Genomic DNA, 26,957 nt, shown 5'->3' with positions numbered 1-26,957 from the left:
TAACGGACACAAAAACTCGACTCTATTAACATAACACACGTGTGCGTTGTGTTTGGCCATCAAAATAGCCCCGGAGGCGATTTTGACGAATACCTCGGCGCTCTGTGAGTGCCATCCGACTTGTTCAAATACTGAGATAATTTATCTCAGTAAGTCGACTTGTAAAGCGTATTTAGTCGATTTAACGAGATAATATATGTAGTTAGGCCGACTTCCTAACTATATCGCGAGATATTTTATAACATCAACCTGTTTCTAGAGTTCCTTATATTGACTTGGAGAGATAATTTATTAGAGATAATTTATTATGTAATTAAGTCGACTTCCTAATTCAAGTAAGTTGACTTAGCAAGACAATTTATGTCATCAAGTCTACTTCCAGAACTCGGTATGTCATCTCGGAGAGATAATTTTTGTTGTCTACTTCCGGATTTTGGCTGTATCAACTTGGCGAGATAAGTTAAATACTCAAGTCGAATTCCTAATTCTATAGTAAGTCGACTTGGCGATACAATTCATGTCATCAAGTCTACTTTCAGAATTCACTTTGTCGACTCGTCGAAATAAATTTTTCTGTCAAGTCGATTTCCCACTTCTTGCAAGTCGACTTGGCGAGAAAATACGCTGCAGGTCGCGTTCACTTGTGAGTAGTCAGTTTTAGCCTGCGTGTTGTACACTTGATGACATGGATTATCTCGCTACGTCGACATACTAACATTATGAAGTCAACTTACAACATAATTTATATCGCCAAGTCCACACAGCAAATTCTAGAAGCAGACTTGATGACATAAATTATCTCGCCAAGTCGACCTACCAGAATTAGGAAGTTGGATTGACAACGTAGATTTTCTTGCCAAGTCTTCTTCCCATAATTTTAAAGTCGACTTGACAACATGAATTATCCCAACAAGTTGACATCGCGAATTCCAAAAGCACTGTGAGACTCGATGGCACAAGTTATCTCGCCAAGTCGTCTCACCAAATAGGGGAGTCGATTTAACTGCAAAAATAATCTCGCCAAGTCGACACAGGGAATTCCGAAAGTAGACTTGATGTCATGAAATATCTCGCCAAGTCGACTTACTAGATTTAGTAAGTCGACTTGACATCATTTATCGACTCGATAAGTCGACTTAATAAGAAAAATTATATGGTATCTAAACAAGTTGGATGGCACTTCCAGAGCTCCGTAGATACACAATGGTTGGCGTATGTGTTGATGTGGACAATGGAAAGACGCCTTTATTCTTTTATATAACGCAGGAAGGAAGAATGCTGGTTCGCTGGTTCACGAACGACTAAAGAATGCAGGTGTTGGAGTCGCATTGCTACCAACAAGTGAACACTCCCAACCAATGTTGCTCTTTTCAAACGACGAGGGTACGCTTCTGCTCGAGGGGGATAACATATGAAAATTCTAACTTGTTAGGCCCTAGGCCAAACTGTTTTACAGCTGTCTGAAGAATGGAAACAGTGGCGTAGCTGTTAGGGCAATCCCCTCCCGAAGCCTGACGTATAGTCCCGCTCAGAGCTTGATGTTTTCTAGAAAATCCCTTTATATTGTTAAAAACTATGACACTACAAAAAATTTCGTTCCTTGGCTTACTAACTAATGAGGGACAATTAAGTGCACAGACGGAATAATTCGCTGTAATTTCTCTAAATACTGTATGCAACAAGAGACTTGTTGGGTTGTTTAATGAAGCATTAAACGATTAATCTAACTGAAATAAATTTTAAAAAATAAAGATTTGAAATAAACAAATAAATGATTCACAGAAATTTTATGCAATAAATAAAGTTTTGCTAAGCGACAGATCGACTAGCTCAAAACCCTACTCCCACGGGGTGGAAACAGTACCACATATTTACAAGAAACACCTATTTTGAAAGGCCAACACAAGCATTTACTTGGTACTAAACTGTAACAATTGTAAGTGCACAAGCTACTCTGGACAAAATATTCCGTAAAAAAGAGTAAAATGGTGTTGCTTAATTATCAATTTCCATGTGATAATGAGATTTGAATGCACTATAAATATAAAATATAGCCTTCAAAGACCATTACCTTTTCGACCAGTAATGGTATATTTAGCTTGGATGAATTGTGATATTTGCTGGAAAATTAAGTCATAAACAAATCGTATTCATGCTGCACACTGACGGATTACGCATATACATGTATGTATATGTTTTTGCAACAGTTATTGTTGCAAGTGGACATTTGCATGAGAAAATTTCCAAATAATCATACAAAAATGACATATTTCTTGGATTAAACCTATGTTTGAACTGTTATTGCACAGCATTGCCTGTTTTTACTCATGATGTAAATTGTTTTAGTTGTTAACGATGTAGAAAAGTAGTTCATATTTTTGTGCCAACCTGAGCAATCATGGAACTTGATGTAAGCTTTCAGAGTTCACAAAATCTTAAAATCTTGTTAAAATGTGATAACGAATCGATATGGATAACATAGCACATTATTACATTATAACTGAAACAGAAGACTTAATACTTATGCTCCCTCTTATGCCTTTGTATTACTCTGGGTGTTGATCTGTTATAAGAATTCAAACAGATTTGACTGATCTTCAGCGTTTTTTATTTTATGAAACCATTGTCCATTGTTTCATGTTGCATTTTATTCTGACGTTTTACTTGTTTTTGCTTTTTCATCTGTTCACTGTGCAAGGGATAATCCTAGGAAACACAAAGGAAAATGACTTTTAATTCCCAGTTGGTGAACGATGAAAGAATAAAGCAGAACTTTATAGTAATACTTGGTGATTATTTTCATGTGTAGGTGTAAATATCTCGTCTTGTGAAGAGTGATTGAACTTATTTACAAACACCTCAATGCTGTAATATACATTTATTTTCATGAAAGAGAAAATCAGTCAATTCTGTTAGCTATCTTTTTTTATCGCTATTAACAGGCAAAGTTTCCACGCCATATTTGTTGGTTAAGCTTTCCAAAGCTGGCACAACTCTCCCGAAGACATTGCTCCATACTCCTTACACTGCGGGTGCGTTGAGCCACTTGACTAATTTTTTTATAGGATTTCCATCGTACAAAAATAGCCAAGTATATAAACTATGCAATCGTACGTCAACATGGTATTACCACACAAACACCTCCAACAAATTATATTTAATAGGGAAATATTGATAAAAATTTTTAAAATGGTTCAACTCTCTTGCACTTCCCCTACACTGATTTTCAGGATTCAAGCTCCTTTGTCGAAAACATTACTAGTGGTTGATCGATAGTGCGCATGTAGGTTTATTCTTTCATATGACCCTGGCCTGCTGGCCATGCTGACTGTTTTGTCGTTCGGTTATCCCCCCTCTGAATTACCATAAAGTCAGCTTATGTTAAGTAATATCGAAATATCGTTGTCTTTTTTTACAAGAACTGAATAAGTTTCCAAATCAATGAGTTTCCAAACTCATCAGCCCAGATTGCCACTGAATCTCTTGTTTCTGCACGGTGCCCTAATTACTGCAAGATGGATAAAGCAAGTGCTCTGCCTGGCTTGGCAGAAAACGGCACTGGCAGGTTAGGTTCATTTCGTCGTTCATCTGTATGAATGCAGTGTTTCCATGCATACAGTCACAGGAAAACTAACTTTATTTACTAGAAACTTAACGAAAGCAGTCCTTTCAAGATAACTGAAACTGCTTTCCAAAGGCTACAGCCTTTGGGGGAGTCAGGTTGGCGTAGTGGCTCTTTCCTCGCCTTCCACCTCTGCAGCCCAGGCTCGAATCCGGCGGACCCGGTCCACTTGTGGATTGGGTTTTCAGTCCCTGCCTGATTCCGTGGGTTTTACTCAGAATATTCCCTTGAGGTTTTCCTCCCACCTCTACAAATGTAACTGCTTCTCACTGTCTCCTCTCTACGGGTTTCTTCAGGCTTGCGAGCTACTGTGCCTGGGGCGCTTTTGAGGAATCCTTGGTGTCATTACCAGAAATATATAATAATAACAACCCTCACATACAAAAATTACAAAAATAAAGTAGAGAACAATCACATAAGTACAGAATATACACGGTAAAAAAACAGAAAACTACCCATAGCCAAGCAACCCAGGTAATGCATTGTACAACCAGAATTCAGGATCCCTTATAAAACTACTCCTCGAGCTCTGCACACACAGATTGCAAAACAAAACGCAAATACAAAAAAACACCTATGTTTTTAAAAATGGGCTAGCTAACCACATTTGTAAGATTTTACTTATGCAGTGTTTTTTATCAGAAGTGTTTACTTCCTGTTCGACTGTTGTCATTTTATGGATGACGTAATCCATACGATTTGCACTTTCTTACTTTTGCCCTAACTCATACAGTATAACTCCATAGTCTAGGCTATTATTATTTCAGAAATGTTTGAGTAGAAGCAAGCAACCTACACCTTACATCGGATTAATATCCCAGGAGTCCAAAAAGTGAGGATACCAACCTGATTTTGTTGTCGTTCATCCAAAGAATTGAGTCTTAGTTTTATTAAGGAGGGTTATTACTATTTTTAATTTTAACGTAGGTTTAGCTGTGATTCGTTATTTTAGTGTCACTATGTCTGGTATAATTACCTTTTTTTATCGTAGGTACGATTAGAGGCGTTTGTCCCCGGGAAAGATCGAAACATCGCTGATGCCAGCAGGGTTAGGTTTGGGTTAAATTATTCCCCATGTTGGTGGGACAGACGTATCCCCATACTGCAGTTTGGGTACTAGCGCGGTGATAATATTATTGTCATTTTATCGTTTCGTAAATAATATTTAACGTCAGTTTGTACTGCGCCGTTGAACATTTTTATGGACACGGCGCATTATAAATTTTCAATTATTATTATTATTGTTAAAACAGATATAGAAATGAGTTCATAACAGCAGGTACTCGATAGCATAGAAAAAACAAAAGATTTTTGGTAAATATGTCGTGTTATTGAAAGCAGAGATGTGCCCTTTCCGAGCTCTTGGGCGAACTACATCACTTTGTCACAAAACAAGGCAGACACTGCTCGTTTCTTATCAAGAGAGCTCCTTGCAAGTGCAGCACATTACAAAGAAATTGTTGTTGGGGGTTGCTTTGAGGATGAAACTGAGGTTTGGTGTTCTATACTCAATACCAATGTCATTCCTGTCCAAGCAACCCACGGAGAGGTTGATACACGTCTTTATTCTACATGCCATCAATGCCCATGTAATGTACATGTATACACAGATATTGCAGCATGGGACACCGATGCCCTCCTGCGTCTGACATATCACTTAATTATGCAACATGTAAAGAATTGTGAATGGTGGCAGGATCTGCTAATAAGCAGAAATACATACGGATGAATAATGTCCATAGTTAAATGCCACTGGTTGTTTGGATGGGCTTTTGCTATACCATACACTCACTGGCCGTGACACTACTTCTTATTTCTTCGGTCACACCAAACAATCATCCTGGTCAGTCTGTATCCAATACAACCATCTATTGATTAGGTTTGAAGTAGAAACACTGAGCGACTCCCCTCTCCACCGAGAAGTTTTTTTATGCAGATGTATATGGCTATAACAGAATTGACCTGGTCAATGATGTGCGAGTCAGAATGTTCTCCAAGGTTCGCAAACAAGAGTTGCTTTCCCGAAATAGATACTCGATTCATTTACACATAAAGTTAGCTAATTTAATATCAACCAGTGATCTGGAAGCAGGCTCACTGCCCCCTAGTTCCAGTGCTCCCAGATGTAGAGCAGATATGGGTTGGCAACGTGATGAAAATGGCCTCAAACTTGTTCTGATGACCCGTGGTACTATTACCGATGCTTGCCGGGAGTTGATGTCATACAGCTCCCGTACAAATTGCCAAACCCTTCAATGTGAATGTTGAAAAGCCAAGCTTCCTTGTAGGCGCCAACAAAAGGAATCGGAAGCATTTTTCAACATTGAAATCCAATGACTTACCGTACTACACTGGTTGATTTACTTGTTCCTCAATCAGTTTGTAGATCATCTATTAGGTGAGACTAGTAACATTCATATTTTTTTACAGCTGTGAGATAACGAATCTTACAATACATGTAAAGGAAACCTAGAAGTATTTTTTTCTAAGAGAAAAGATAGCATGTGCAAACCAACAACTGGTTTTCTAGACAACATAGTATATTTATTTTCCAGTTAATTTCGGCACATAACCATACTGGAATGGAATCAAAGCATGGCAGCATTTTATCAAACTTATAAATTTTATTTTATCTAAAAATGTTTAAGTTTCAGTGCTCTACCCTTTATGCACTTTAAAGAAGAAATAGAGGAAACTCCCATTGTAATTCTGTCTACTGAAAAATTACTTTGCCTCGTGAAAGTACATTTATGTATAATTTCCTCCCAAAGGACCATGAATAGTTTTAAAGACGTAATAGCAACATATGCATGTGCTGTACAGTTACTTAGCACTTAAAGATAGAGAAGCATATCACCTGATCAAAAATAAAAGCAGCCATTTGCAATAAGCGAAACGTAGGTCATATGCTGTCTATTTAGCCGGTGTTTTTGAGCCTTCATTTTGAGGTCAATGGAAAAAAGTAGGGCTTTACCTTTAAAGGTAATGTGATGAATTACTTATTTCAGCAATGATGACCCTTTAACTCAAAATTCGGCTTGGTATCCATCATTTTCGGATTCAGCACCCCCAAATTAGGTTAAATAGGTCACATTACCAACTTGTATTCAAAATGCTCCTTCTTCCCCCTAAAACGAGCCCTTTTAAAAACTATCGTCCAGACTATCAGGCACCGAGTCCACAAACTGACGGGGTCACGGTAAGCCGGTTTTCTAGCAATGTGAAACTCACGGTCAGTGACAAAACACCATGCCTCATTTCAAGTGCCACGGTACCTGTTTTGGATGCGAGCAGCAGCCTGAGGTTTTGTGACCATGCACTGGCAATAAATCAACCATTGGTCAAAGCTGTCTCGCATCACTGACTGCAGCTAAAATGGGTGAAAGGCAGTGAATCAGTGACCTTCGATCGGGGGCAATGCTTCTTCCCATATGCCATATTTATCGCTATACATAGATCTTCAATAAACTGAATGGTCTTCGTTCCCTGCAAAATTAGATGAAGAAATCGCTGCTGCTGTTGTTGTTGTTTCGAATTTAACTTCTGCTCAACGTGGACAACATTTTATGCAGGACTATGTGTAGGCCTTGAAGGCGTGGGCTTTGATATTATTGACAAGGTCTGCCAGATCATGACTGAATCGTGAATTTGCAAACCACGCATTTGCAAATGTGATCGATTCTGTAGTTCTAACATCACGGGCAATGAATGTTCACACAACGGACTGCTGTTAGTTTTCTCTTCATCATAAGCCTGTTTACTGCATTAACTATAAGAAAAACCCTAACGGCTAGGTGAAAGCCAATGTTTATTTTATCATATTCGACCGGGAATTCAAAATTTTATCTCTCACAATAGATTTTCAAACGATTTTAAAGTTATGAAAAATTGAATGTCCTCTCATCATTTAACTTCGGGTCTGCTAAACTCATTAGATTCGAACCTTACGCCTGCGTTTTTACGAGAGTTTCAAGAGTTTCTTGCTTGGTATCCCTATATTCATCTTGGTAGAAAAGCTTTTCTAATTAGGCCTTAGCCTCATTTTTGGACATCACTCTGTTACAGGCTTTGTTTGCCTCAATGCCTCTTTAACGTTTTTCCCTGGTCTTCCCCAATCCCTTAGAATCAAGATCTTCCGAGATGAAGGTTATTTGAAGAAAATCCTTATATCTGTTGACAGCCCATAGTATTTTTCTTCAAGTCTTTTCCTTCTTCAGTTCCATAAATTTCAATCACCGATTCTTCAAAACCCAAGATCACTAAAATTGTGTTCAGTTTTACCCACGTCAGAATGTCCCGAGTGAATAGCTTCAAGTTCGTCACGGTTTTCTCTTGGAGATTTTTCCTCTGCACCCACATTGGTTGCACTCTATTCGGAAAGGACACCACACTGGTAGGAACAAGTACATTAAAATGAATTTGCAGGAAATTGTCCCTAAATTATTCAAGAATCCTTCCATGAATAAGTCATTATTTCGACTGGACTACAGTCAAATCCCATATCCGTAAATTAATGTTAGAAGAACCCTTGTTACATTATTAACAGAGTTTTTCTTATTCCTCTTTCATTCTTTTATTCCTCTTTTACGTGAAGGTGAAATGATCAAACTCCTTCGGGATCAAGAGAGTAACGACTAAGGCTTGTTAAAATTCACTGTGCTGACAAAACGTTACCGGTTCTTGATTTGACTGCACAATGATCGGCCTTTCTAATCCAAATAAAAAGGGGATATCTATACACATACACTGATGATATTAACTACAAACGAGAAGACAAACTGCAACTTTTTGACTTTTTTTGGAAGTACAAAATGTTAAATTTAGATAAGTTATATTTAATTATTAAATAGTAATCTTAATGTTAATCCATAAATTAAATCCAGGTGAGTTTAATTAGCCGATATATATTGGGAGATAGCTGTAGAACGCAGCTCCAACGAACATAATTGTATACCCTTTGACTAACTTGTGACAGTCGATCATGACTCAGTAATGAAAATATCAGTCCAAGCATTATTGATAAACATGTATTCTATAATTGAAATTCCTCCAGCATGATGAATGCAGCCACATTAACAAAGGAATTGGATGTCGTTTTTTACTTCTGGCTCTGTCAAATAGTTGCCAAGCTGCGAGAGGTGATCCCCTTGTACACACATGACACTCCAGCCGTCCTTTTCACTGATGTCAACAGCGTTGAACCCATCGAAGAATTGACGGGCGGCTTTGTTGGATCCCTGCATAAACATCTGCATGCCCTGGCAGCCTTTTTGTGCTCCAATCTGCAGAAAATCAAAATCAAAAGATGACCAACTGACTGGAAAAAATCAAAAACGAGGAGAAAGCGAGAAATAAACGCCCCCAAATTTCTTAAACTCGTCAGTACCTATTAACACAGAAACACACCCACGTGGAATCTATGGCAGCTGTAAGTGGTGTACACAAAAGTTCGAAAGGCAACAACGTTTCTGCTTCTAGTCAGAGTTTCTTGAGCATCTGGGACCTTGCAGTTTCCAGATGCTCGCTTACAATCGCAAACCGCAATATGTGACCAATGCTTACATTGCCATCACTAAAAGTCCAGCTAATTGGCAAACAAACTCAGGCACAAACGGTACACGCACGAGCAGGGTTCCAAACCACATACCTTTGCCACCTTGCAGACCATTGCCTTTCCTACACCTTTTCCTGTGTAATGAAATTAAATGTGCATGTTCGGTTAGTAAAGACAATAATGCTGACAGAAATAACGGAGATAAAAGAGGATGGCATTTTGCCTACACAGTTATGTGTGATGGAGTGGTACAAATATACCTTGACCTCGACATCAAAAAAATTGCATTCGAAGTCTACATGTAACCATTCGTAACCAAGGTGCTTGTTGGGAGTTTAAGAAATTCAAGTACACATGCTTGGAGGAACTGTGTGATGAGAGTACATGCCCTCCCCCCCAAACAAAAAATTAGTTAGGCCTCCCTTACACCTATTTCATTACCTCTGTGTGCTGGCTGGATAAAAAGATCATCCAGGTATATCACCCCTCCAGTCCAGGCGCTGTACGTACATATGTATATGGCATATCCCACCATTGTCCCCCTTTGCGCTTCGTCTGTTGAATCTCCATCATCAATTGCTTCGGCCACAATTGACTGGAAGACGGGATGGTCCCCAAAGCCGTTATCCCGCAAGTCTAATTGAGTAAAATTCATGAATGCTTCAGGACTGACTGCATACATGTATTTTACATGTACGCCTACATTTACGAGAAACTGCACGATAAAAATGAGTTTACAATAACAAACTCTCTTGGTTGAGTTCCTTCAAATACCTGCACATGTAGCTCTTAATTTACGTGTAAATTGAGACTGCATTATACTTTTGCAGTATTTGGAAAGTAATCGTAGTACCTCAGATCATGCACATGTGAAGTACATGTACCTGAATACAGCACTGAAATTCCAGTTCAGAGTAGTTTTTAACAATATACAGGGCCCTTAAGTTGAAAGGCATACCAATTTATAAATCGTACCAGTAGTATTCTAAAAATTGAAACATTAGTAAATCTAAAAAATAAAACAGAACAAAAATAAAACGAAAAAATTGCCTCAGTCTTAACGGAATATGTACACATATGTACTTGTGTCTTTGGAATTGGCCACTGACATTGGGAAGAGCTCCTTGTCCATGGGCTGAATGAACGCCACTCCCCAAAATAAACATTAGGTTTTCATCTGTCATGTACATGTCGGTGTATAAATGACCACATGTCAAGGTCATGTTCACTGTGACGTGTCTGGTACGGTTTCAAATTCGTACGTCATATTTCATTTAGTGCTGATGCAGTGTACTGACGAATTTCATAATACCTCAAATTTTCATAGACACTAGCCAGTAGCCTTTGTGCCTGCATCATACGTTCCAGCATTGATTATTACCATGGGGAAATGGGATAACTTTATTTCTTGAAAATTTTCAACTGAACAAGGCACATGCATATGGACTGATAATGATTTCAGGGAAATGCTAGACCCCAAAATATATTGTGCTCTGCAAGCTCAGGATAAATGTGGCCTCTAGAGGCCACCTTTCAACTTGTCAGTCAATTGCTTGCATACCAGGCCCAACAGAACAGCTCTTCTTTTTTTTTAGTTATTCAACATTTATTTCAACACTGCCCTACGAAGACACACAGGTAGTACATTGCTATACTTAAAGACAAGAATGCACGTATTTAGATTCAAAATACATTTGGTATCACAATGGTAAGTTCTTAATGTTGCTCTTTGGTTAAGCAACACAAATTTACATTTGAATGCCCCACAGAAACCATTCTTTGCAAAATTAATCCCAATACAGAGCATGGATCAGGTTAATGAAACTTTCAACTTTTCCTTGCCTTTGTCAAAATAACATACACACATACATAATGCTTGTACTCCACAATTTTGAAATGGATGCAAGCATTGCCCATGGTTGATATGGTATGTGTTAACCATTTAAGTAAAAAAGTTCGATCTATACAAAATGGTGGTCAATAGTTCTAAACAAAAGAAATGTCTACAACCAGGACAACAAAATAGACCGATTGCACCCGCTAAGTCATGTGACCACTAGTGGGTGTCTAATATATATATATCAACAAACACGGTATCCACCAACAGCGAAGTGTTTCACAAGTATCATTATTTTCACCGAAAATAAAGCCGACCGTGGGTACTCAGACTATATGCTGTTGTGCTGGTTATTATACCGTAAATAGGTTCTGTTGTTTGTAAACAACATTCAAATCACGTCGCAATGGGGTTGATCACACCCATTATAGGTCACGTGATTTAGTGGACGCATCGGTCTTTTCCATTAGACAGGAACAGTTCACCATAATTATAGTGCCAGAATCGTTCGAAAGGACTTCATCAGGTGCACAGGCAGTGTTTTTTTTTTTTATCTATGATAAACGCCCTTGGATGGAAACATGATGCACTCGACTAGGCCCTACTAGACTAACCCTGCTTTGTAAATCCATAAATCACAAAATTGCAACTGATGTTCCTCAATACCAAGTCGATCCATAACGGTGCAACATCTCAACAAGGAAATCAACTTCACTATCCTTTATTCACCCTACATCTAAACTTTAACTGTGGCAGTCGTTGAACGACTGCCTCAGACTTTTCATTTCTGCCAAGTACAGCCCATTGCCAGCTACCGTACAAAGGAAGATACTTCTATGGAGCCCTTTTATGTGTACAGGATACGTTTCAGCTAGTTCTAATTGAAGGGGCCTACCGGGGCAGTCGCTCCTGTATGTTCATAAGTCCTTAATGTCCTTAATACATGTATCCAAGGTGGAGTTTGCTTAAGGTGGGCGATACTTGCAGACACAAAGTCTAGCATGCTACAGAAAGTTCTAATTGCGATGCTGATCTAGGCCTGTGCGTGCCAAATAACCGCAAATTCACACAGGTATGTATATTAAAGCAGACGTGGTTGGACCAACATTTACACTCACTGACCTTCTTCGGTGTTTTGGACTACTCGGTCAGGATCTTTTCCCAACTCCGCCCACTCATGGATCAATTTCAAGATGCTTCCGCAGTCTTCAGGCTTCGCCTGACGCACAATATATCGGAAACCCATTGCTAGGTCGCCTGGAGAAATGACCTTTGATTAGTTAACGCTCAAAAACCTCGCCGCACCACGTACCAGACAGAAATCACGCGGTTTTGTTCATGCATATCGAATAGGCAGTATCACAACCACCCCGGCAAAGGAAGGGCTCTTACGATAATTTATTCAATACTACGCCACTTATGCCGTTGCACTCCGTGGCGGGCGGTACGCGGTAGGCAGTATCACAACCGGAACATTGTTCCATGGGTCATATGTCGTCACTGCTTGTGAAACATCGGTACAGTAATATGCTTTTGGCCAAATGTAGCACGATGCAATGTGCATTGTGCTCGAGGTACTTTTTTAATCTCTGAATCTATTTACAAAACTATAAATAGGCCTTATTTAATGAAAACGGTAGAAGCCGGAAAATGTACAAATGACAGGAACAAGCCTATAATAACAGTTGCCCAAAATACAGTTGTTTGAGGGTTTAATGCCCCTTTCATCAACTATTCACCAATAAAATACAGAAATGCAATCAGACCACAAGACCTATATTTTTAATTACTTTTTACAGTTGTAATACTGCCACTACCGAGGCTGGCATTCCATTTTGTACGTTACTTCTCTAGTAGTCATCCTTGTGCACACATCATGCCACTACACTAGTTCCAAGTTCCCTAGAGCCTGAAAGATTAAATGTCACCGACACTGATCGGTTCCAGAACCCCCTCGCACTGCCCACACGGCGCCATCACGGTCGCTGTTTATTAATTTTGGAAGAATAATTCTAACTGAAGAACCCTAAAGAAATACTCACGTTCAGTAATGTTATTAAAAATACACATGCAAATAGGTTGAACTATATTGACAACCTTTCTTTTCTGTCGTTCCCATGTTCTTGTTCGTGCATACGTGAGAAGGAAAATGTATAAACGTTGAGATGTCCCTACCTAAAAAAAGGTAAAAAAAATAATAAAAAATTAGCCGGCCGACGTGGTTCTCGTTAGTGACGGTTATTATATAGACTAGACATTTTTCGTGCATGCCGATTATATCTTTAAGTTCATTTAATTAATTGTAAACTCTTCTCAAGGTTTCAGCTAAACACTCAGTGTCATAAAATCATGTTACTTTCCATTAAATGGTATTTTAAATACGAGTACGCGCAGCAGCATTTGTCGATATGTATTATTGGACAGGTTGGTTTTTAAGTTTAGATCGAAATGTTAAAGTTTTGGTTCTTTGTCTTCGTTGTTCGTGTCTCTAAAATCCCTCATCCAAGTCTCCATAACATGAGCACCGTCAACACGTCAGTGTTGACTCTGGTCGTTACTCAAAAATAGTATTTTCAGAATTATTAATTTGGGCAAGAAAATAGTTCTTTAAACCAGTTTTAGGCCTACAGATAAAAACTTATGTTTCAATAAAATATTTCTTTCATGCTCAGTGTAAGGCCCAAACAAGTATTGACCATGCTAAAGGCTTCACTGTAAAAATTTATTTGATCCCAAACGCCCAAGCAAGGGCGATAAAAATCAGCAGGGCTCTTTCAGCATGAGCTTACAACAAACTGTACGATTCATGGTACCATGCAGACCTTTCGAGCGAGTGAAATTGCTGGTAGCTGGGGTTTTCCAAATTTCATTGAAAATATTCCAATTTTCGAATACTACACAAGCGTGTCACAACTGCAGATTTCTTACCACTACGGGTGCACTGCCCAATTCAAGGGAAATTCTTCGGCAGGCTGAGGCGCTCAAAAAGCACCCTTATAGTTTATTTGGAAAAGAGGAGATTGTGTGGCCCAACAACTTGTGGGATTGTGAAAGAATGGCCCAGAATGAACTCCCTAGATTCAAGGGCTCCCATCCCTGGGCGAAGCATAGAAAAATACCACTGAAAAATTGTCCCAAGAGCCTGAGAGGTGGAGGGAGTGTCACTTGAAAAATGGCCGCTGACGGACTTGAGAACGTTCACTTTTTGGAGGGTGAGTTTGTTTTGGGTGGATAATTAAAAATTTCATTGGTTAACCTACTAAAATTTGAACATCAATTGAGAGCTGAATGACCCCAGAACACTTTGTTTTTTGTTTGACAGGCCTGAGGGACTTCGGTTGCCCGCACCGGGGCTGCAAACGTGGTCGATTTTACATTGTCTTCAATGCGGCTTCAATTAGTTCAGTGCACCCCTACAGGTGGCTATTGGCTTTGCCGATTGAGGGCGTTATTATTGCCAGCCGTGCTAACCTGGAAGTAACAGCGTTTACAGTAAGTTGTATTTTGGCCATCTTAGCTTTACGCCAGTTTTACATGATTCGTAAGTTCTAACTTTGATGGTGTTACTGTTACATTATACCTTATATCATTATGTCATTGAAACATTTCTAAGTCCTTACCAACATGGCATTAATTATGCATAATATCATGAAAATGTCAGACATTACAGACGTATTGCGATGTCGGTGAGTTTGCTGGGTGTTTACTATTATTGGCCAGCCAGTTTGGCACAATACTTAATTAAAATAATTACTATGTGTGCCTGGTGCAAGCTGGCTGGCCGATTAAGGTTGAAATGGTCGTTGTGTTGCGTACCCGTGTATCGAATTTCTTGCAAAGCACCAAGAAGAGTTTATTAAAATTTCTGGGCTGAGCAGATCACACTTTTGTGAAATCTAGGATGGTACAAAATCGTTTGAAAACAAAAATCAGCCCAGAAAGCGATATTCCCGCTTTTGTTCCTAATCGGGTGCATTGACTCCTGAAATCTATATTATAGAGCGATTTAGATTTTTGCATTTTTTGTATTTCACACTTTCAAATAGATTCCCGCACTCTTTGATATCTCTGCTCAAATTCCATGCTTCTTTACAAACCACCGAGTTCATGTGACACCAACTTTCCTAACAGACGAAAAATTGACAGTATAGAAATTGCACTTCGGTTGGTGAAGGCATTATTTTGGGCCATCATTGTCTGTACTAGCACCCTTATCCATTTTGCATGAAGGCTTAGTGTTTTTTCGTACATATTCCATCTGTGTTTCCTATTGGTGGGAAAAAAAAATTTCAGTTGTTCACGTTGTTTCAAAGCTAAGATACATTCCAGCGAAGGATTTATTTAAACATTGCTTTTTTTCTGTAATTTGTTTGTGGACGTTTATGGGCTCTTTCTGCTATGCTGTGATCGGCCTCCGTAGTATTTCTAGCCGGCTACGTGAACGGTTGCTTGCAGCCGTAAAAATAGCGTCCAGCCGAAAATCAGGCCAGCCAAAAATCCAGCCCGAATTTTGTGCCAATTCCAGCCTGGTTTATAGGGTCGACCGATTTAGTATACCCTGTACATACTTCATTTCTGCAGGCGATTAGATAGCCAAGTAACATGGGTTTCCGATACGTCGTGCGACAGTCAAAGCCCGAGGACTGTGGAAGCATTCTGAGATTAATCAAAGAACTGGCAGAGTTCGAAGGAGAAGATCCTGATCGAGCTGTCCAAAACACGGAAGAAGGTCAGTGTCAAAATCACGGAAGAAGATCAGTCAGTGTAGCCTGTAGGCGTAGGAGAGGCCCAGGCTGTATGATATACATGAGTACAAGCCAGTCCCCATACTACATGTAGTAGGCCTACTATTTTACAGATTCGTCCATGTACAATAAGAGACCTACAACAACCACAATTTCCTCAGAAAATTTTTGTTTTAGGTCATATAATGTCTTGTTTGTCTTTAGTTAAGAGCAATGCAGTCAGCACGTCTAAGAGTATGTATTACGTTATCACATAGAAATCATCGAAATACACAAAATGTCCAAAAAAAAAAAAAAAATTGTGTTCATGTTTAAATTGTTTTGTCTCAACAATTGACTAGCAGGGTTAAATGTGGTACATGTACATGTTCAGTGTTCTTGTAATTTTCTAGCCAGTAATGAAACCACAATATTGTGTAAGTAGTTTTGTTAAATTTTAATTCTTGAACAGGCAAAAAAGTGGTTATTTTTAATTGTGCACATGTAGATGTACATGTAGTAGTAGGCTTATTACATGTACAGTACATGTACATGTACATTATACTTCACATGACTAAACTCTGAGTCATTCTTTCAACATGTTCAAGAAAGAAAAATTAAAATTGCCTTCCTGTTTCATGGGTACACTAGCTTGGAAAACCTACATGTGCATGTAGCTATGTGGTTAAAAATGATTACATGTGATGACATGAGCAGACTAAGCTCTCATGCCAAGAGCTATAATATGTACTATTATAGTACACTTGGAGCTGGGTTATCCAATTGCAGGTCTTTCTACAAAAAAACTTACATGATTATTTTATGAAAAACTGACAAAGATTGGATAACGATGATGTTATCAAATATGTATCAAGGATATATCAGAAATACAACCAAAATAATTGGTTGATGGGTCTGTTTATTATTCTCTTACAAAATTGAGTGTTAGATACTGTGACAACTGTGACTGTGAGAAGCCGGAAACTGTTGCTTGTTCTCTCTGTTTCAGTCCAAGTATGAAACTACATCTACAGTACACATATATTTATGGTGTCCAAAGACTTGAGTTTCCCCCATGTATAAATAATATTAAACATGACCACTGCGAGCTCACTTCCCAATACATGCCACCTGCTAGAAATGCAGTTACCCACATACATGTAAGGTCCGTGGTCCATCAAAATGTTACAGTCCTTGGGTAATCCCAGTTATTGACATGACCCACTTTGTGCATTCGTGCACTGTATTTCAACAACAAAGGTACATCTAAATGCACTGACCATGTGAAAAACACAGGGGTTTGGGAGGTTTACTGGGGAAATGTTTGGGCTAAAGGTAAATTATACATGATTCGCGGGGTGATATTATCCACAGTGATCACCCACACTTGACACAGAAACACCTTCCTTGACTGCTGGGGCTACGTGTACATGTACCAAGGAGTCTGTCCCTGTTACGTAAGTAATATCCCTTAAAGGCAGTAGGCATAACCCTTAATTGTTATGCTAGAATAGAGAGTTCTCTTTTTAGCTATTTTGTGAAAAGGTTATTGTACTGTCCTTTCTTGCTTGAGCATTTAATCTTCTCCAAGCATTTTTTAATTTTTAGGTTAATGTCACATTCTTAACTACTACAGGGTACACGTACATACTGTAGAAAGACCCTTGTTCATGGCCTGACCACAGAGGTTGGACCACCTGCACTTTACATTGCCTGAAAATAAAAGATAATGTCACTGATAAGGGGAGAAAACACTCGTCCCTGCTTCAATGAACTTATCATGTTTACAATATGGGAATAATCCGTAGTTAATTACACGACTTATGGGGCATTGTGGTCAGATGGCAGTGACGTTCTTGTACATGTATTTCACTATTTTGACTGCACCCGGTACATGTACATGTACCATACCATCTGGTTTTGCCTATGAAACTGAACCCCCTCCCTACCCCTGCAAAAAAAATGAGTTTCTACCGACAGAGGAAAAGATACATGTACTTAGTGTCTTTGCTCAATCCAGTCTTAAACTCCTGAGACATTGCGGTATTTCATGGGGAAATGACCACAAGGGGTCAGTGTTTGTAAATCCAAATTTGTAATGGGTAGGTGTACTGTATCTCCCTTTAAAAAGTCAGTATTATGAGCTGAAAATAATCGTTACTGTCAGGAAATCCTTAGCTGTCATGATGTCTAAAGTGTGTCAGTGCCTACGTGCGTGTATGTACTGTACATGTACATGTATGCACATACATGTATTGCATCCCTGACTGACATAACTGATGAAAGGATGCTTACAGTTATGTTATCAAAGAGAAATGCTGCTGTCATGATTTCTTTGACTTAGTGCACTGTGTGAAAATAAATGAATCCACCATAAATAGTTGTGTTTCTGAAAACAAATTACGGCTTTTCAAGTCTGGCTGAATTCTTTTTTGGGAGGGGCCGGGGGGGGCTTATTTTTCAAAAGCCCAAATACATACCGTGGTAAATGCGTATACATGGTCAGTGAATTGTGTGTGTCTGTATATAACCAGTGACGTTAATACCGATATCATCACTGTACAAATGCATGTATATTGAATGGATAATGTCTTAATTTACAATGTAGATGGCAAATGATTGCGAGTTCAAACAAACAATAAACCGATCCACTTGTTCAATGCAAATCAGCTTTAAAAAACTAGGAAAGACTACATGTGCATCTACTCCAAAATTAGGCGCAGAGGTTGGCACCATATGTAAGTTGTTTTGTTCTGTCCATTCTTTCCCTTTCTAAAGATTTGTCTTGCATGACTTTTCTGTGGTAGCTCATGTTGAGTATTTCACTGGATTGACTGGAGAGACAGTTTTGGGCTTGGTCACAATGACATTAGGCAAGAGTGCTCAAAGTCCTAGCTGATGATGAGCAACACTCACCCTCCTCACTCCTGTTCAGATTTACAGGATGACTGCTTTGGAGACCATGCTTACTTTCGCTGTCTTGTCACCGAGGCAATCAGTGATGCAGATCATGCGGACAAGGCGGAGAGGGGAACAGTGGTGGGTTATGCCATGTACTTCTGTGCATACAGTGCCTGGATTGGCAAGCTGATGTACCTAGAAGATCTCTTCGTTCAACCTGCACACAGAGGTACAAGTGCATTGGTATACATGTAGATACATGTAGCTTCATGCTTAAGTTGAAACCAGTCGTTGTTTAGAGTGGTATATGTACACGTATGTCCATAAATATGGGTATACGTGCACACGTACACCCATACACGTATACAAATTCCCTTACATACGTATACCTGTGGGGTATTTCCTTTGTTCTCGTGTACAAAACTCCCACACAACACAGAAAAAATTTCAAATCACTGCCATTTCAACCAAATGCAGTTTTCTGGGTTGAAATTTCGACCATACATGTATGTCCCTTATAAAACACTTCAATTTGCGACGGATGAATGGCACTTAAAAATTCCTCCTTTTTGAGTAAATTTGACATATCTATTTCGTGAAATTCTTGTGGGGTACCACAAGGATCAAAATTGGCCTTGTGGGGTACCTTTCATTGTTCCAGTACCCCACAAGGCATCATGTACAAGCGCACATGTACCTGTGCTGGCACATAAAGATTATGGGGGGGGGCAGGCGATGTAAAAAAAATGCATGGGTACTCGGCATCCATGCTGACCTCCATAATATTGAATGGGGCAGGGGTAGGGGAAGCCCGACAACCTTTTTCAAGCAGTGTGTGTCAGACAATTAGGGGGCACTTTTCAGTTATGAATGCAATTTGTGATGTTCAGTAACTACATAGTAAACTAAAGGACGTACAATAGATGTATTAATTACAAAGGTACACTCATGAAAAGGGCACAAGTTTTGATACAGTGCTCCCCATTATGTTACAAAATATTGGAGACTACAGTATATTCAAGTATTTAGTGTGGCCTCCTGTATTTCTGATTACTTAGGTATGGTATTTATATAATAATAATAATAAAAATTTATTTATATATATTTATTTATATTTATAAAATTAAGTTTTATAAAGCGCCCAATCCATTAAGCTGCTCCCAGGCTTTGTATAGGAATTGAAATGCACAAAATACAAATTACCAGTGCATGTATCAAATCTCAACAAGGACAGTGCAAAGGGCACACATACCAGGAAAACATTTTGTTTCTTTTGGGGGAACTGTAAACTCATACAAGACCATTATTGATGTCCGGTAGATGTAGGTACTTTGCCAGGTCCTCTTCTCCCTTGGAAGAAAAAAAAGCTTATTAATGTGAAATGTATGATGGAAGTGCACGGCATACTCCACCACCACCATCTGTCATTCCAGCACTTGTCATGTCTACATGGTCCGTTGGTTATGCGTCATTGATTGCCTCGGCTTGAATGGAAGAAGGAAGCTACTGTACCTTACATACATACATGTACATGCCCATGTTTTCCAATGCTTTCTCGCTGCTGGTAAATACTTGATTTTATTATTTATGGGCTGACTGATCACCCCGCTCCTCAAAATAAAAGTTTAGCTTTTCATCAGTCATAAACTGTACTTAGATGTGCACCTCACATTGAGGTCTCAAGCTGTCTGGTATAAAGTTATACGTTGTACTTACATGTCAATATTACGCATTGATGCAATGATGAACATGTATCATAAACTACATGTACATGTACATGCATACATGTTGTACATGCACAACATGTGGCTAGAGAGAAGCATGATGTGTCTCTGGTATCTCAATTTTTTGTAAGCCCTGACCATAATGATTGTTTTGACCCAATTAAACAAGCCATCACCAATTATTACCAAGAAATTAGATTACATTTTTAGTAAGATCCATTTGTTTTACATTGTACTTTTATTTTTAACAAGAAAAATGGTTTCATCTTGAGTATAAAGTATAATGCTTGTCCAAATGTCCTCAAGAAGCCACTTTTCAACTTAACGGTCAAGTTTGTACTTGTGCATGTTCTCATGTACATGTGTGATAATGTACTTGGATACTTGTACCGGTGTGTTCTACAGTTCCTCATTTGGTGCAACTTTTTAGGTGCTTCATTAGATACCTGTAAGTGTATGGTATCACACAGACATTTGGAAGCCTTACATGTACATAAACTGTTCTTTACAGAAACAATCCCAATAAAGCGCATGGATAATGATGGTCTTGAAAACGTGGAACTGTGAAGTTTTTTGTTTTTGCAAAATGACATTTACATCTATGCACAGTTAGTGTTGTGCAGTGTTATCAAGTTCGGATGCCATTTTTTGCCCTGGTTAAAAGCATGCATTGACCATGAAGTGGAAAAGTGACCAATTTGAGGCAAATGTTTGTAGCATCATGTATTAAACAATTTCACCTACGGTACAGGTTTTCGGAGCATTGCAAATCATAAAAGCACAAGTAATCAAAGACCTGTCAATCCTTTGCCTGTGAATCATGAAGCCTAGAGCATTCATGTATTTTACTCATCCACCAGTAGACTTGCGGGTAGACAACTTTGGAGACCATGCCTTCTTTCAGTGTCTTGTAGCCGAGGCAATCGATGATGGAAATCCCACCGACAAAGCGCAAAGGGGGACAGTAGTGGGATATGCCATGTACTTCTGTGCGTACAGCAGTTGGATTGGGAGGTTGATGTACCTGGAAGATCTATTTATTCAGCCAGCACACCAAGGTAATAAAACATGTGTTGGTGCAAGGAAGGCCAAAAAATTTTGGATGGGTACTGATCAGATAGGGGGCATGTTGCCCTCGTCAAACATCTTAGGAAGGGTACCAATAAGGGTACCAATGAAAGGGCTATATACACGTATCTACATGTACATGTATAGCAACATCAAGACTTTCTGATTTGGGGTGAAGAGCCATTTGATCACCTCCTTTCTCCCTTGGGAGGGAGAACATGCACACTTCGAGGTGAGTTCAAAATTTGTAATATTAGCAAAAATGGAGAGAAGTAATACGAACCTTTACACTGTTATAAGATAAAAATATGTAAAATATTTATTTGGATTGTAATATGTGATGTGGATATCTCCCACCTTTGACTGGGATTCCAACCTTTAAGCTTTCTTTTTTTGTGATGAGAAACCGAAAATGATTATTTTGAGCTAATAACCTAAATGGGTACCAGGTTGTCGAAACATTTGAATGCACCTTTTTAATGTGTATTTGGGGTTAACACACAAGCTCCCAAATGAGCAAACTTTTTTTTTACGTGTTGCCCAGTTGAATAGGCAGTTTAGGGTTTTGGTCCACACTCGCGCACTCGCCAGATTGACACCCGTGTGCACCCTTTTGTGCTTTGTTGCCTGTGACCATTCTGGCCATCGGAATTAGTTTTTCCAGTTGCAAGTAAAACCACAACACGTGTACCAGACATATAACATTCATGCAATGGTTTGAGAGCATGTACATGTACACTTAGTTTTCATTTGAATGTGCACAAACCCATATTGCTTTAACAGAGGCACACACACTTAAACGCAGATAATGGAAATCACAAAGTTCTCTCTTACATGTATCATTGAGGTTTTTTCACATCTCATACTTGTGCATATTGGTCAAATACTTGTTTTATGTGTCTATTAAAGGTGGATCTGCTCACCACATTCTCTTTACCAAACTAAGCATATACACGTATATGTCAAGTTTAACTGCTATTCCTACAAATTTTACGTTTGCCACACAGGACAAGGTTTAGGAAAAGCATTGGTCTGCAAGGTTGCACAGGTATGTGCCATGGAAACTTTACTTGTACATGCAGTGTTTGTGACTGATTATTCTGTACAGAGTGTTCTGCCATCAGTGCCTAATGCTAGCCTATAGTCATACATGTACAGTACATTGGATGTGATAATTGCAATCAAATTATCTAGAAAGCGAAGTATGAACTTTGTCAGGAACTTTTACTGCATGTTCTACAACTGAAACCTATGTGTTCCCTTCCTTGGTACACTGCACGAGTTGCATATATACCGCATATACGTGGATGTGATTATGTACCAGCCCCTCTTATAAGTTCCAGGAAATACAGCAATACAGTGTAGCTCAAAACACCTTACATTCCAAATACAAAACAGCCTTTTGTGATTTGAGACACTTCTTGATGTGTTTCTGTGTTTGCCTGAGAATTCTTGAGATGTTCTTTGCTGCATGATTTCTTAAATTTTAGAGTCATATCTGAACCCGTTTGGTTAATTTTCTGCAGATTGGATCAGAAAAGGGCTGCAAGGGCATGCAGTGGGTTGTTCAAGACTCCAACAACAGTGCCCGGCAGTTCTACAACCGGCTCGATGCTGTTGACATGACTGCGACGGATGGCTGGCGAGTCATGGGGTTACGAGGGGAGAACTTTTCACACGTCGCCAACTCGTTGACAAATCTGGAAACCAACAACATCCAGTGGCTTTGTTGATGTCCCTGTTAAGGTGGCTCCAATCCTATGGTGCCACAACCTGCTGGTGGAAGAGTGGTGACGGTCTCATTACCTTGGAGCAAGTAAATCAAGATTAACCCTCCTATGTTGTAGTCACTCTTTGGGTCAGTTGGTAAACACCTCAAAGAAGCACAGCTGTGTTGTGTTGTGCACTGCACCAACGGTCCCTCACAGGAATATCAGATTGCACTTTTGTGCTACCCAACAACTGTGCTTCACTATTTCATGTGCATAATTGTGCAGTAAACCAAATGCAGTGAAGAGGACTGCACAAAAGACCCTGGGTCATTTTGTGCTGGCAATCTACTGTGTACCCACTGAACCTGTGCATGTTTTAGTTCCATATAGAAACTACATGCTCACCAGTGACTGTGGGCACTTGTGCACATTTGTGCTGTAAAACCAAAGCACGGTTAATCAATGATTTTTGGACTGGTCTTGTTGATAACTGGCAACTCAGACCAGCATGAGTTGATTACTGATGAACGACTGTCAGAAGTTAGTTATAGCATGTACATTCATTGGTTCCAGGACCAGGAGAGTGCACGTGGCATCCAGCATAATACATGTAATTTGACTACATGTAGACATGCTGCATTTTAACTGTAAGGTTGCAAACCCAAGGCACTGGTGGCTCCTATAGCAATACCTCAGTCATTGTATGTAAATATAAGAATATATTAAAGTAAGTTTGAAAGAAAGTACGGGTACCTCCTTCACTTCTGCACGCGCGAGTCCCTTCTTTGTACACAATTCAGTATTACACACGTACAAGTTTATACTGCAGCACATGTTTAAAACGATTTTTAAAAGGCGTAAGCTGTTTGCTATTCTTCAATTCAAAATTTACTATACTTCCGCTCATTCACATGGGACTGTACATTCATGCATACTAATGTTTTTGCAAGAAGCAGAACTGGTCGAGTAATGGACCCCAGTACAACAATGAGACTTTCACCATTAGATATTACCGTTGGGCAAAGTAAAACAAAACCCTACATGTAGACATTAACAAACTGGATATTTGAGACAAGAGCATATGAACAACAGGACAAATGAACGGCATGGGAAGATATTTTGCAATTAAACACCATAACTTAAAATGAAAAAAACCGCTGTGTTATGAATATTTATTTTCTGTTGAGAAAGTAATAGCAAGCGCGATCGGGCAGGCCGATCTTACATACTAAGTGTAGAACGCTGTAGCAGACGTAGCCTATACGAGGTCAAAAGTAATGGGTTTGCTATTTTGAGGCTTGATATGTGCATATAGGACGGTGGGAAAAAACGCCAGCAACTTAAAATCTGTTTAAAAAAGACTGGCTGTATGTTCAAAGCCTGCGAAGACAGTGAGGCTTCCGGAATGCGTTGGCACTTCATCTCTCAAATCTCTTCCGCCGGTTACTAGTCCATTGGCAGTGGCCTTCTGCGTCTCTTGGATCCGCGGCGACGGGTGAACTGGTCACGGAAGCAGGCTTTTAGTGGAGCCTGAAGCATCTATTCAGTTTTGCACGTATGGTGGTGCAGATCAGATGGTCATAGACGACCAGGAGAAACGGTACCTCAGCCAAGCCAGCAACCTTCGCAACTGGTTGCCTTGCAAAGCTGCAGAAATCCAATCAACGATATCAACGACTTGGAACATTTTTATAAGTGCGGCAGAGCCATTGTTCATGTCCTATCCTGTCAAAACTGCGGATGGTACAACCCTCATTAAGGACCACCTTGGTGTTGTTTCCCGCTGGGTAGAACACCTCAGCGAACTCCCGAACCGCGTCAACCCATGTGTCGCTGCTTTTACAGATCTCCCGACTTTGCAACCCATATTTGAGCTTGAAATGTTTCCTTCCTCAAGAGATCCTCAAGAGAAACAAGGTTGCTGGCCCAGACAGTTCACTTGGGCGTCGGGTATTGTACTCTGGCATTTGAAAGATGCCAGCATTTTTATTCTTTTCTAGGTAGACTGCGGAATCTATCGCTGATTCTTGCCTTATTTCTTCTCTGTACCGCGTTGTCCATACCGTTGTCGATGTTGTTCTTCGTAAGTGCTAGTGTGGTATGTTCAAGGGTCGCGGTACCACCAATATGATTTCTTTGACGCGACCGCGGCTGCAAGAGAAGTGCCGGAAGCAGCATCGGGGTTTAGTATGAAAGCATTCGGCACAGTGAATAGGGAGATTCTATGGAGGATTCTTGCTGTGTATGCCCACCAAAGTTCGCTGTGCTGAAATATATCTACAACAATACATGTGTGTCAGCTGGTGGCGTCTTTGTTATTTTAACCTGTAGTTCGCTGGAGTAACCCCCCTCTCCTGGCAAGACCTCCAGATCAGCGATGTTGTCAGGTTTTGCAACCGGCTGGACGGCAGCATATTCAACTTGCGACGACTGGAGGCCACTATAAAATCTGCTCTGGAACAAGCTTTGACCGTCAATAAGCTGACGATTCATCTTTCCTAACTCTCGTTAAGGAATCCCTGCAACACAACCTTCATACTATGCATGCCTCTCACGCCCGCGGCCTATTCACCAACACTCGTAACGCCGAAGTCCTCTGCCAGCCCCCGAGATCCGAGGATTGTGTCACTACCTCAGCTTTATTTTCTATTCCTTGGGCTCGATTGATGAAGAAATTCAATTGGTGGTCTACGGGATCATGTTTTCCTGAAAAGGGGCCTGATCAGTCTCAGTTTATACATCTATCTGCCTCTCAATCCTTTTATCTGGCATCGAGACTTGGACTCTGTACAGGGTTCACATTAAACAGCTCAAAGCTTTCCACATTAACTTCCTCCAACGATTTTGATCATTTTCTCTCAGGTTTTCTGGCTTTGTTCATTTTTTTTCTTCAGAAAGTCCCATCAAATCCTTTTTGGTATAAAACAGCACGAAAGGAGAGCGGCTTAGATACGGCAGTCTCGCATGCACAGGGAAAATCACGATTGTGAAGTCTGTGTACAGAGCATCAAAAATCCCGCTTAGATTAGAAAATAATAGCAAAAACGATTTAATGCAAATAACGGGCGGTATTAGGTGCGTCATTCTCAAAATTAAGGCAAAACTTGAGGTTCTTCAGTACTATAGTGGTGCTTGCGGCGGACTAGACGTACGTTGGCATTATCCAAAAATAAGTCAAGGTTTCGAACTGACCTGGACTAGTGTCTGTTTTTATGAACTACAAGACAGAAGGCAGTGAGCTTACAGCTATGCCATTGATACATTCCACTTTGTGGAATCAGCAGTTTGTTAATGGTAGCACAGGCTATTTACTGATCTCCTTTTTGAGGCTTTGGGAAAATTAGTGGTCCTTCACTCAATCATGTCACTGCCATAAATAGGCACTACAGGAAAACCCATTCCAGCGGTATTAGACTTCAGGCAACAACAAAAACCAAACAGCTTGATAACGTGCTCGGAATATGGACAAATTTCATTCTTGAAAAAGTTAACACTTTTAACTTGAGGAAAATGAAAAGACAAATGTCCCTCATGCCCAAACGCTACCATCTTTATTCACCATTCTGTTAAAAATAAAACAAATCAGTGGGATCTTTTGTACTTAGCTCTCCGAATGATTGAAATACCACAATCGATCATCACGAATGAAATATTTCTGTGTGTTTCACTTCAGTAGGTGATAGCAAGATTTCAATTTCCCTAGGGACACCCCTCATTTAGCCACAGCAAGTCACATATAATAATTGATAAAGAGGCTTTGCGTTGAAACCATTTTGCCGGGCAGTTCTTTTGTTCCACAAGGAAGACCACCTTTT

General features: G+C 39.7%; 2 protein-coding genes across 6 annotated transcripts; one reads left to right on the top strand and one right to left on the bottom strand.

Annotated features, from left to right (window-relative positions):
- Positions 1 to 7,352: 7,352 nt before the first annotated feature.
- LOC110985388 (thialysine N-epsilon-acetyltransferase-like) lies at positions 7,353 to 12,395 on the bottom strand. Its single transcript, XM_022246370.2, has 4 exons — positions 12,136 to 12,395; positions 9,618 to 9,812; positions 9,270 to 9,310; positions 7,353 to 8,904 (listed from the first exon to the last, which is right to left on the bottom strand). The coding sequence occupies exons 1-4, from the start codon at positions 12,257 to 12,259 to the stop codon at positions 8,695 to 8,697; spliced, it is 570 nt and encodes a 189-aa protein (XP_022102062.2). The 5' UTR covers positions 12,260 to 12,395; the 3' UTR covers positions 7,353 to 8,694.
- A 1,979-nt stretch (positions 12,396 to 14,374) lies between these two features.
- LOC110985358 (thialysine N-epsilon-acetyltransferase-like) lies at positions 14,375 to 25,789 on the top strand. Of its 5 annotated transcripts, none has more exons than XM_022246331.2 (6): positions 14,375 to 14,505; positions 15,595 to 15,742; positions 18,673 to 18,867; positions 21,223 to 21,420; positions 22,438 to 22,478; positions 22,957 to 25,788. In XM_022246331.2, the coding sequence occupies exons 2-6, from the start codon at positions 15,616 to 15,618 to the stop codon at positions 23,161 to 23,163; spliced, it is 768 nt and encodes a 255-aa protein (XP_022102023.2). In that variant the 5' UTR covers positions 14,375 to 14,505; positions 15,595 to 15,615; the 3' UTR covers positions 23,164 to 25,788. The 5 variants fall into 5 exon arrangements, with proteins under 5 accessions (XP_022102023.2, XP_022102022.2, XP_022102024.2 ...); XM_022246330.2 differs by having other exon boundaries at positions 14,459 to 14,554; XM_022246332.2 differs by having other exon boundaries at positions 14,459 to 14,554; positions 21,226 to 21,420; positions 22,957 to 25,787.
- Positions 25,790 to 26,957: the final 1,168 nt, after the last annotated feature.

Source organism: Acanthaster planci, linkage group LG14, assembly GCF_054643075.1.
Source record: "Acanthaster planci isolate LZ-2023a linkage group LG14, COTS_SCS, whole genome shotgun sequence".
NCBI lineage: Eukaryota > Metazoa > Echinodermata > Asteroidea > Valvatida > Acanthasteridae > Acanthaster > Acanthaster planci.
The sequence above is the reverse complement of the archived record's forward strand: the minus strand, read 5'-3'. Positions and strand labels throughout refer to the sequence as shown.

What these genes read in the sequence shown, in the direction of transcription:
- LOC110985388 (XM_022246370.2), bottom strand. Translation starts at nt 12,259, where the DNA reads ATGGGTTTCCGATATATTGTGCGTCAGGCGAAGCCTGAAGACTGCGGA. An exon ending in TATCCAGCCAGCACACAGAG is followed by an intron (nt 9,311 to 9,617) that starts GTAATGAAATAG and finishes TTCATTACACAG; the next exon opens with GAAAAGGTGTAGGAAAGGCA. An exon ending in TGGTCTGCAAGGTGGCAAAG is followed by an intron (nt 8,905 to 9,269) that starts GTATGTGGTTTG and finishes GATTTTCTGCAG; the next exon opens with ATTGGAGCACAAAAAGGCTG.
- LOC110985358 (XM_087145718.1), top strand. Translation starts at nt 15,616, where the DNA reads ATGGGTTTCCGATACGTCGTGCGACAGTCAAAGCCCGAGGACTGTGGA. An exon ending in CGTTCAACCTGCACACAGAG is followed by an intron (nt 18,868 to 21,222) that starts GTACAAGTGCAT and finishes CTCATCCACCAG; the next exon opens with TAGACTTGCGGGTAGACAAC. An exon ending in TATTCAGCCAGCACACCAAG is followed by an intron (nt 21,421 to 22,437) that starts GTAATAAAACAT and finishes TTTGCCACACAG; the next exon opens with GACAAGGTTTAGGAAAAGCA.